General features: G+C 33.3%; 1 protein-coding gene across 3 annotated transcripts in view; it reads left to right on the top strand.

Moving 5' to 3' along the window:
* Nipped-B (Nipped-B cohesin loading factor) overlaps nt 1–12,517 on the top strand; it is a 228,697-nt gene that overhangs the window by 121,585 nt on the left and 94,595 nt on the right. For all 3 annotated transcript variants that reach the window (XM_069838332.1, XM_069838333.1, XM_069838331.1), the window contains 3 exons: nt 9,573–9,721; nt 10,692–10,908; nt 12,185–12,331. In XM_069838332.1, coding sequence (XP_069694433.1) covers nt 9,573–9,721; nt 10,692–10,908; nt 12,185–12,331 — 513 coding nt within the window. The remainder of the gene's footprint in view (nt 1–9,572; nt 9,722–10,691; nt 10,909–12,184; nt 12,332–12,517) is intronic.

Below are 12,517 nucleotides of genomic sequence, written 5' to 3'. Positions count from 1 at the left end.
GACACCCTCTATTTATCCGGCCCCGGAACAATTTTTCCCTCAAAATTATTCAAATCAACTTTACAGGGAGTTATACCTGAAAGTTTGATTTGTATAACACACGTCACTGTTCATTAGCAGAAAACCACAATTTAAGTCACACAGAGTTAGTGTGCACTTAATGTTGGTTGCTTGACGGTTGTCACCCCACTTTGAGGTCTGTGGATATAGAGGGAAAAGTTGGATCGGTGTCAAGTAGAGTTCCCGGGTAGCTCAGTTGGTAGAGCGTTGGTACGCTTAACCAAAGGTCCCAGGTTCGAGACCCGGCCCCGAACAATTTTTCCCTCAAAATTATTCAAATCGACTTTACAGGGAGTTATACCTGAAAGCTTGATTTGCATAACACACATCACTGTTCGTTAACAGAAAACCACAATTTAAGTCACACAGAGTTAGTGTGCACTCAATGTTGGTTGCTTGACGGTTGTCAGCCCACTTTGAGGTCTGTGGATATAGAGGGAAAAGTTGAATCGGTGTCAAGTAGAGTTCCCGGGTAGCTCAGTTGGTAGAGCATTGGTACGTTTAACCAAAGGTCCTGGGTTCGAGACCCGGCCCCGAACAATTTTTCCCTCAAAATTATTCAAATCGACTTTACAGGGAGTTATACCTGAAAGCTTGATTTGCATAACACACGTCACTGTTCGTTAACAGAAAACCACAATTTAAGTCACACAGAGTTAGTGTGCACTCGATGTTGGTTGCTTGACGGTTGTCAGCCCACTTTGAGGTCTGTGGATATAGAGGGAAAGTTGGATCGGTGTCGGGTAGAGTTCCCAGGTAGCACAGTTGGTAAAGTGTTGGTACGCTTAACCAAAGGTCCTGGGTTCGATACCCGGCCACGGAACAATTTTTCCCTCAAAATTATTCACCCTCTATATGAGTTACGTTTTTTTTAGGGTGCTTTAAATTATAAACAGTGTCATAAAGTTTGAATGGATAGAGCTAGAGATCTCTGGTTTTCACTAAAAAGTAGCATTTCTACTGTAATTTCAGGTCAAATGTAAAATGTGTATGTTAGCACAAAGTTTAAAGCCGGTAGTGCATTACCTGTTTTGAATGGGTGTCTTAAACTTTTTGCCGACATTATACATTAAAATAATCGCTTGCTTATTACTTTAGCTTTTTATACAATTTTAACAACTCTCTATTAGTATTAATTATAATAATGTCCTGAAAAAGGACATAATAAGTATAGTCTATTCTGTTTTCATATAAGTTACTTCTGTATGATGTTTCATTAATAATCATACTATAATCTGCACATATAAGAACAACAGATTATCACTTGAGGAGTTACTTAAAAGAAAATGAAACAGAGTTATAACATAACCATAACGTAACTATAGTCCCGTCGCTTTAATTTCCAGCAGCCACACGCGTAGCAGGTCGGCTACATTTAGACGTGTGCGTCTTGTGATTCGCTGATGAAGACGTTATTCATTTCTTAAGGCTCGATAAATACTTAATATAATCGCCCGCCATTTTGGCTCTTTCGTTGGCGTTTGCAGAAAGCACATGAAGACGTTATTTGCCACTCAATTATTTGCTGAATTATAGTGTGTTTGATTTATTATCATAGGAGCTACGATATGATAATGTTTAATGGTGTGGCAAATAGATTCCCCGTATGGTAGCTTGGCAACGAAAGAACAAAAATGGCGAACGATACTACCTACCTAGACTTTATAAAGCCTTCACTTCCTAAGACGTAAGCAAAGAGGACGAGTCACGCCAGGAATAACAGCATCACGACTATAATACATAACTAAATACTTGAATTGTTTTTTTTTTTTTTTTTACCTTCATTTTCAGTACGGTATCTCACTTGCTTCCAATTGCATGAGGTACGGACAAACTCTTCATTACCCAATTAGTTTGATTCAAATAATTTTTCAATTCAGCGCCAGAAATGAAAATAGCATTAATTACTAAACAAAAAACAAACCGCAAATAAAACAACACATTGCTAAGTGAGGTGGACTTGCTTCACTTGTCTTCTGACAAAATGGCAATCTGTTTCAGTGTTGTGGTAAAGTGCGCCATCTACTGCTCAACCATTAATATAATAAATTGATTTTATTACTAATTTAGAGAAATCTTATGCTGATGTATCTATTAAACCTGAAAATAGAAAATGTTTAATTTTTGAACTTGCACCACTTGTATTCTGAATGCCTCATTTGTTACTCTGTTGTGTGTTGGGCACAAGGTCATTGGCAATGACATCACGTACAGTGGAATTATAAACTAGTATTAGACTACAGTCCGTCTTAAAACACGACATTTTACAAATTAAAAATAAAACTGTAAGAAATAATTACATTTCACTAGACATTTTGTTCAGTAGACCTACACATACTGTCTATATAATTTTGGCAGTTTGTATCATTCACACCCTGTATATCATACATTTAAATTTTGTATAAAATTAATTATTACTAGGGCTATAAACCCTTTGCCAAAAATAGCACGAGTGATTAATTGAATCTTGCTCAAATGAATATCTTCTCAAGATTTTCCTTATATATAAAAGAGCCTCTTCTAATAGAGTGCTCCTAATTAAAATGTTACTACTAAGCAGCATTTCTGACTGCCTACAGCTGTGATGTTGGCTTCCATTATGTGACCCAAAAAGCTTTCGCAATAGTACATTATGCAACGAGCCTATAATGGTAGTAATTAAGACGCGAGTACGTTTGTTTATGAAACGAGCGCAAGCGAGTTTCATAATTTTCATACGAGCGTCTTAATTACCATTATAGGCAAGTTTCATACGACTTTTTATGCTCGACCATATTTCTAACTTGAAATTATTCATAAGTATTCATGTTATGGTTATGTAAGTGAGGAGCGGAACTAACCTGAATTGAGAGATGTGCGCAGACGCGAAAGTATTGATTTTTTCCGAGACACGAATGTCATTGACCTTGATATAATCTAGAGAATAACATGAAAATTAGTCTTGATATAACCTGGAAATTGATTTAGAATTGAAAAACGAGATGACAAATTGAATTTATTTGAATATTATTTACAATTAACGCTAATTATTATAGTAACAGAACATAACCTTGTGCGACAGTATTGGATTTCCAGCCTGCGTGACTTTTCGCTAATTGTCTTTCGATTGCATATCCGAGAATAATCGATAATTGCGGTTTTATAATGGTACAATGGTGATTTGTCATTGGCTGAACAACTGAATTATAATGAATAGGTGTACTTTAATGAGATGCATTAAGGGGCTACTACCAGGTGTATAATTACATTTTGGTATGGTCGAGCATAAAACAATTTCTTCAACACTCACTCATAATTACCATTAATTGCTATTACTAGGGCTTGGAAGTTGAGGAAAAATCCCCCCCCCCTCCCCCGAGTGTTCGAAGACAAAACCTAACATAATATATGTTCATTTTGGGTCATTGTCGGCCAGAAAATGGTGGGTTTTTATTTGTCCTTTTCTCTGCCTTTTTCGGTGTTTTATTTATTTATTTTTATTTTTTTTTTTTTGCTTATTGGTCCTTTTTTTTAGCCTCTTTTTAGGTCTTAATGGCCTTGTTTGCAATTTAAGCGTCTTTCGACTACATTTTTATTGCCTTTTTTTACAATTCAAGAATCCACCACGAGATCTCACTTGCTTCAAATATCCACCAATGACATCCGTTGATGTGGAGAGAAGTTTCTCGATGTTTCTCAACTTGCTGTCAGGAAACCGACGATCCTTTACACCTAAGAACCTGGAGATGACTATTGTGATATACTGTAATGATAACTGAGATAAGGTTTCTGAAGTAAAATTTCTGTAACCCTAGTATGGTTAAGCCAAATATGATTCTAGTTACACTAATTTCAATTTCAGTTTAGGTGGCAAAAATCTTTCATTCTAAATTATCCAAATACTTCTTTAACAAACACGGAATTCTTTTTCCAAATTAAGTTAATCTAAAAAATATACAGTATAACATCTGAATGAAAAAGCATTAATTCGTATATTTCTTTTTCGCACTGTATGAGCTATTTCATCTCAAATCGACTGAAATGTAGAGAAAATTGGCATTACAATTTCCAAATACAATAAAACTTGTTTTGTACGTAGAGAACTGTGATACAATGCTTTTTTGAAAATTTGAGGCATCAGAACTTCATAGTGTTTAAATTAAAAATATTTAAATTTATTGTATTTTCATAAAATTTGCAAATTTAAACTGTTGTACCTCCGAAACCCTTTCACCCAATGATCAAAATCATGGTTTATTTTGATGCTGAGAAATTAAAGTTTATATTGACATATAAACAGATTTTCTTACTTTTTATGGAAATTGAGAAATTTAGATTTTTCCTCATTAAGATGCCATTGCCAAGGAAAAAATATTTTAAAAATATATAGTTAGATTCCGCATTGAAAGTACAAATAAACACATATTTTTTACTGATGGCACGTTGATAAGAAAGTATTGAAAATATCCAATAAAGAAAATAAATAGTACGTGCGTGAACTAACCAGCTGTGAGGCTGGAGCTAGCCGAGGTAAGCAAGGCCAGGAGACATAAACATGTGATGTGTCGTCTAGCAGTCATGGCTGTACTAGCTTTATCACAGGTTTTCATAAACACAGGAGTAAAATGATGCCCAATGCTCGCTTATCTTCAGCTCTCAGCCAGTGTGTGCAGTACTGCACCATTCAAGTCTAGGCGTGTGAAAATAATCTATTTAATACCCTCGAAACTTATTGTCGTACCACTAACCAAACAATGCCGAATCCCTCTTAATAATGCAAGGTTTTTTCTCAATATTTTTTTACATTTTTACAAAATGCCAAAAAGCCTAAAAGTAAGTAAAGTCAGATTATCTGTCTCTCTGTATACAATAAAAATAAGGGTTACTTCTTAACATAAACTACCAAATGTCAGCTTCAAAATGAGCTCTCGTTCAATGTTCTGCAGTAAATGGTTCCAGAGTTCTGAGCGCTGAAAGAGGCTTGTTTTTATAAAATATGCTAAATTTGTCGCTCAATAATATGAAAACCGTTTGACTTTCGATAGTATATTTTTGAAAATGCACTCTCCTGATCACTTTGTATAAATAGGGAAAAAATTAGGATATAAAAATTGCGAAGTTTTTTACTGATCGATTTCGTAATATGGAATAGCCCGTATGTTGCAACCATCAGAATTATATATTTTTTAAACTGAAATTATTAATTAATTTGGATCACCTTTTTACATCCCTTTTTCCAGTCTTTAGGTCAATTTTAGGATATCTTTAGGTCTTTTTAAAGGTGTATTTAGGCAATTTATAGGTCTTCAACTTCCGAGCCCTAGTTAATACATTAAAATTGAAAACAAAATTCATTGCTTTGGTTGAAAACCTCCCAACTCCAACTATGATGAACTGATATCATATTTTTTTTACATAATCGAAGGAAATTCCTTGGCATAAGTTTTCCTGCAGTTATTCTAGAGTACAGGGGTTTTACCTCTACGCTGTCTTTAATACTCTCCCAAAGATAACTATCATTGAAGGTATCTCTTTCTGCCTTTGACTGTGTTATCATATTTTATTACGTATCTTGCATTGTGTATGCTGGCTAAGTTCAAGTCCTGAGATGATATTAATATAATACTGAATAAATACAACACAATTTTTATAGTCTTTGTTAAACACAAATTTGTGTAACAACTTTCAGCCATTTTTATTTGCTCTGGAGACCTGTCTCGGGATCTCGCCGAGTAAAGGTGATTGTGAAGTATTGGTGTAATAATGATAATGGTGAGGGGAAATCTCAGAAAAGCTCCTCACGCCCGCTTTGTCTGCCACAAATTCCTTCATGGCCCAGATGGGATCAAACCTGGGCAGAGAGGCTAACCACTTGGCCACAGGAGATGCAACATAAGAGAATTAAACTTGCCCAATTCTTATGAAGGAGTCTTACATTTCATGCTGTGTCTGGCTGTTATTACAAGCGAGAAATCTTTTGTTTTTGTGACGATGTATATCTGAGAGCGATTTAACTTCAGGCTATTGTACTACCTACATATTAAAAATGTATGTAACAGAAGTACATGCATATGGCTTTCTGTTCACTATGTGTTTACGGCAGCAGCACACGACAACTTGAATTATAAATTTCTTCATTCATTACTTGCATTAAAGGACTAACCCAGGGATGTCGAACAGCGCTCTCAAACTGTGAAACGATTAATACTGTTTCCTACCGTAGCTGAGCTGAAACGACAGTCCGTGTGGTCAATCTGAGCACGCTGTAGCAGTGTTCTGTACACAGTGTGTTTATCAACTCTGGCGGCTGGTATGGATATGAAACTACGATTCATTAGTGAGTGGATAGATAAATATTTATTTATCAGGACGGAAAGGCACATTGCTTAATATGTAGAAAGGAACTTGGGATACCTAAGCCATCATAATATTAAAAGGCATTTTAATTTAACACATGCAGAAGCTTACGGACCAGAAAATTTATCTGGTTTCATTCGTGAAAAGGATGTAGAGGAATTAAAACCAAGATTTAATTCAGAGAATCTTCCATCATCATCCGTGTTAGCAGAACAAGCTTGGTTCGTGCTAGTTACAAAATTTTTGAAATTATTGCAACGGCTTCAAAACTATTTACCGACGGGGAATTTGTGAAAGACTGCCTCATATCTGTTGCGACATGTCTGGAATACGTTAATAATTTTAAATCTATACGTTTGTCACGTAATGTTGTTGCAGAGCGCATATCAGAAATGGGAGATAACTTGGAGGGACAACTTATAGCAAGAATGAAAATTTTTTCTTGTTACTCACTAGCTCTCTAGCGCAAAGATACGGGGCAGCTAGCTGTATTCATAAGGGGTCTCGATTCAGATTTCAATGTTCATGGAGATCTTATAGATGTCATTTCACTAAACAATCGAACTCGAGGAGAAGATATTTTTGAATCTGTAACAAAAAATTTGAACAAATTTCAAGTCACACTAAAAGTTATTAATTTTATACATTAAAGCTGTTTACGTTTCTGAACTTGAAGTTACAATGCTACAACACATACACACTAAATTGATACTTTAAACACGATATTAACAACATTGTTGTTGTTGTTATTGTTATTATCATCATCATCATCATCCATCCATCCATCCTCATGTAGGCCTAGATTCTTTGTTCATCAGAGTTATCAAGTGCAAATCTAAAATGAGCTCCTAATCAATTAGCAAGATGTATAAAAGTTATCAAATTACAAACCGCCGCTTTAGTGTTTCGCTTTTGTTTACGATCTTTCGCCCGGTGTGCCTGCTACCTGTGTTCAAATGTTGCACAGTAAGGGAGGAGTGAAGGCTCTACAGTTCACAGCTCGAGAGCGCTGTTCGACATCCCTGGACTAACCAATTGCCATTTACAAAAATGTATTGTCATGAAAGTCTCTAAATTGATTTTACAAAATTACCTTGTATAATATGAAATATTAGAAATTGCATGATGACGTATCAGTGGGATACAATATTTAATGATACTTTACACAAAATCTGATGTGTGATTAGATATGTTTCTTGTTGAAACATACAATCTTAATTGTCATATTTCTGTCTTCGTTTTCTTCAAATTTCCTCATATGAATATCATAAAACTGTGTATTACGATTTTTTGTAGAATAAGTACAAGATCAGGCAAATCAAACTATTGGAAGAGAAATATACTGAAAGAACAGGTCTAAAATCTGTTGCGATTTTATAGGGAATATGAGGGATCTATTAATTAACTAATTAATTAATTAACGTTAAGATATCTTGTTCTTGCATATATAGAATGTACAGATAATTCAGTGATGCTTATTATCAGTAGAAATTATTTATTAGTTACTGCACATATTCAAAACCTCAAGAAATGTATTCTAGAAGGAATATAAAATTTGAGAATTTATAGAAAAAGATGAAAAAAAAAAACAAAAAGGCTGCACCATTGCTTTCCACGTAGTTCAGACAGAGCTTGACAGCAGCATTTCTGTTGATAAGTGAACATGGAGCATTTGAAAAAGAAAAAGTACAAGATCAGGAAAATCAAGCTACTGGAAGAGAAATATACTGAAAGAAGAGGTCTAAAATCTGTGGCGATTTTGTAAGGAATATGCGAGAACTATTAATTAATGTTAAGATGTCCTGCTCTTGCAGAAAAATAATTCAGTGATTGAAACATGAAATGTCCTCTCAAACCAGTAATCACTTGTGCTGTAAGAATATCAACAAAAGGACAAGAAAATAAGTTTCAGAAAATATGTAATAATAATCATAATACAGATTATTGAAAGTTTGTTATCGTGTATATAACCTTTCAATAACAGTTTGCGTAGGAAGAAATAATGTTGTCACAAGTTTACAACTTGTAAATATTTTTCAGAATGCTAGAAAGTACTGTATGTTTCCGAACAACATTGAAGTGCTTGTTTGATTCGATTTGATAAATAGATTTATGATGTCTACATCTACTTATTGAAATGTTAATTCAGAGTCACATAGAACAAATGTGTGTATGCGTCCATATATTTTTTCCTATTATTTTCGATGTCGGTGTATCATTGGAAAAATTAAAATTGAGTCTTTTGTTGTGTGTTCATAAAATTGTCTGAAGATTTATATTTTTTGCTGTAATTTGTTTCTTTTCTAGTTCCCTGTTAGAAAAATTTGATTCATTTTCTGCTTTGGTTTGTGACACATGTTGAAACTGCATTGGAGTGTAAGTGAAACTCTAGATATAACTGCTAATTTGTTTACGAGTTAACATGAAGGCCAGCCTCCATTTGAAGTGTTATGTTGAAACTGCATTGGAGTAAGTGAAACTATAGATATAAATTTATTTATTTAGAAGTTAACATGAAAACCACCCTTCAGTTAAAGTGTTATTTCGATTTTTACTTTTTTCCCCTTGGTTTTGTTTTAGGTATATTTTTTATATTGGACCATTGTTTTTTTATATACTTGGTGCCAAATTCAACAATTTCAATTTCCACATTTTTCTTCTCACTCGAAGAATTTTAACAGTAGACATATTGCTGTTCCAGAAGAACAATGATGCAACTGCAGAATTGGGGCTAATATTAAAAACACCCCTATCAGACTAAGTACTATTTATGAGTAACCAAAAATTATAATATTTTGCTTTATTTCGATTGTCATATTTTTTTTTTTTTTTTCAAATATTTATTAATACATGTATTCATATGGAAACATTCTGTTTTTTGCTTTTCCTGACAAATATTCTATGTTACACTTAGGTTGTTCCTCTGGAACAGCGATATAGTGTTGTAATCAAATTTAATTTAATTGTTTTGGTATTCTCACTTAAAATACAAATAAATGATTTGTATAAAATGTTGTTGAATTTTTGCATGCACTATTTTGAATGGCCATTACTAAAAAAAAAAAAAAAAAGTAATTGTTTTCAGGGCCATCTCCAGCTATAAAAAGTTGTCGTTGAATCTTTGTATGCATTGCTTGTGAATGGTCATTACTAAAAAAAAAAAATAACTGTTTTAGGGTCATCTCCAGCTCAGGCAAGTGTAGCCCCCATTGCACATGAAAAGGAGGAATCGAGGTTGTTTTGCGGGAAAGACAAAAAGTCTGTTGTTCTTCCTGACACAAGGTTGAAAGAACCTGTTGTCAGGTTGAAGAGGATATCAGCAGAGGTAGGTAATGGGCTCTTATATATTTGTTATTGTTATAGAGCCATTTGTGCATTATAAACTTGGGCAGAAATTATTTTTCTTATTTTTCTCTTAATTACTCTACTTTCTTGCTCCTTTCTCTTTCCTTCCCTTGTCCTCCTCATTCCCATTTTCATCCTTATTTTTTAATTTCCTTTTACGAATTATCAAGACAATTTCCATATTCTCCATTGTCCCATGTTTCTTGATTATATACTTTTATGAAAAGTATGGAGTGGGTACTTCTCATATTATCAGTTGCCAAAAAATTTATAAAATATTTTTGCGATTAGTTTAGTGTGGATTGCATATGTTTTAGAGCAGTGGCTCCCAAACTTTTTGAAGTTGCGAGTTGCGACTCTCTTTTGAGTGAGACTTTAGATTGCAATCCCCCACTATTGTACCAATTCTTAACCCCATTCAAAAAATACAAATTCCTTTAAAATCGAAAAAAATATACTGTGCATATATTAATAATGATGATAATTGAACTCAAAACCAGTGGATGCCACCCTACGATGGACCAAAATAAAGTATATGGTGCAACAGTGACACGAAATATTACTTGAACACCAGTTCTAGAACTTCAAACTATTACCTTCTTGGCAATATGGTAATAGTTCAATACAAATTTAAAATAATACTTGAGCCTTTTGTTACCCAATGGATTACAAAGAAACTTGGATTCTCATCGACATCATTTGACAGAAAGAACTCATGGAAAATTCAGCTGCATATAATACGACAAATACTGAGTTTGTTTTTGTGAGCATGCAATTAAGTATACATGATTAAATATTTTTTGTTTTATTTTGTAAATAATCTTGCAACCCCCTCAGCTATTTACACAACCACCACTTTGGGAACCACTGTTTTAGAGTATTATCTTACTGTTTTAAATATAACAAATAGCAATGAGATTCATAATCACTGGTATCCAATTATTTTTCAGGACCAGGCTCTTATGCAAAGAAGTTTAAGGGCGTTCGCAGAGAAATCTCCAATACTTGCGTGCAAATTAGGCATTACATCAAATCATAAAATATCAAGAAATGCAAATGAACATCTTCAAGCTATTGATTCAGGTTCAGATAGTGAAAATGAACCAAAAAACAAATCAAAGTACTTCAAAGCACGGGAAAAGGAAAGGGAATTACAACGCCAAAAAGGTTTGTTAGTTATCATTACTTGCTGTGTTTGACATTAATTTGTCATTCCAGAAAAAAAAAAAATAATAATAATAATGATTTATTTAACCTGACAGAGTTAAGGCCATATGGCCTTCTCTAACACTCAACCAGGAGTAAAAACTGCGTTACAAGAACACTACAAATTTACACACAAAACTGAATAAGATAATAATAATAATAATAATAATAATAATAATAATAATAATAATAATAATAAAATGTAAACAACAAGTAAGAAGAAATCAGGCATAATATAACATACAGAAAGAAAGAAAAAAGCATAATAAAATGTGAACAGCAGGTCAAAATAAATGAGGCATACAAAGTATAAAAAAATAAGACAATTATTGATGATAATAATAATAATAATAATAATAATAATAATAATAATAATAGGCCTAATAGTAATAATAACACTAATAGTAGTAATAAAATAGTGCAGTACAAAGCATACCATGAATACATTATTTTTAAGTATACACAGTAAGGAAAATTATGATTATATATAGCTCAACTTATCACATTAGAGACATACCATTATCGAAAAATATGAAAACAAAAATATAAAATGAGTTAAATATCACTAGAACATAAAAAAATGTGAATACATGGAAACATGCAATACAACACTTGTCATAATAGTAAGTTAGTTTGGCAACTCATCATAAGATAATTTTCTAACTTGGATTTGAAAGATTTCAATGTTCGGCAGCCCTTGACTTCAGGTGGTATGTGTTACTATGCGGTATATTTAATTCTGGGAATTTTGTTATGTGACGTACATTTCTTAAATTTAATTACCAAAGTTGAAAGAGAAGAAAAAAAAAGTTGTGTTTTAAGGTTCGGTGCAGAGAGCTCTTGGTGAAATACGTGAGAATTCACAATCTTTATTTGCTACGATTACAACACACTATTCTCTTTGTAAACATGCCATCTTTTTATTGCTTGCAGTCAGTATTTCTATTTATGTTGTGAATGATCAGTCCTATAACTCAAGTCGTTTTGAATTGCTACAATATCACCTCAGTTCTGATAACTAAGCATGCAGTCAGGCTACGTGGATATACATGTGTCAGATATGTATTATTTGAGTGTATACAGGATTATTCAAAAGGAAAGGTCCACTTGTAAGGAGCGATGTTTAGAGCAGAAAAGTTATTTGTCTTTTTTTTTTTATTTGCACCAGTTCATAATATATAGTGTTACAATAGTGAAATTTCTCAATGATGATTATTAAATATCACTATTATTTCAGAAAAAGAAGAGAGGAAAAAGGTTGTAAATGCACATATTGATTACGCTGATAATGGAACAACTCTGTCTGAAAGAATAAAGAAACGAAAGAGAAGTATTGCAAATCACAAACCTGATGATGCAATAGATGATAGTGCCTCATATGAAGGTAATTCATTGATTATTTGATGTCACTAATTTACTGATGATTTCAGTAGCAGAGGTATAAAAGTATGTTTAATAATAGAGGCAATTAAATCTTCAATGTATTACTTACTACTGCACTGGAAGACTTATTACAGAACTTCTGGTATAGCTTTTCTGTATGCATGCATCTGATAGGATTTGCCTGGCT

This window comes from Periplaneta americana, chromosome 10 (genome assembly GCF_040183065.1).
Source record: "Periplaneta americana isolate PAMFEO1 chromosome 10, P.americana_PAMFEO1_priV1, whole genome shotgun sequence".
NCBI classification, from domain to species: Eukaryota; Metazoa; Arthropoda; class Insecta; order Blattodea; family Blattidae; genus Periplaneta; species Periplaneta americana.
Note: the sequence above shows the minus strand (reverse complement) of the source record. Positions and strands in the feature narration are given on the sequence as shown.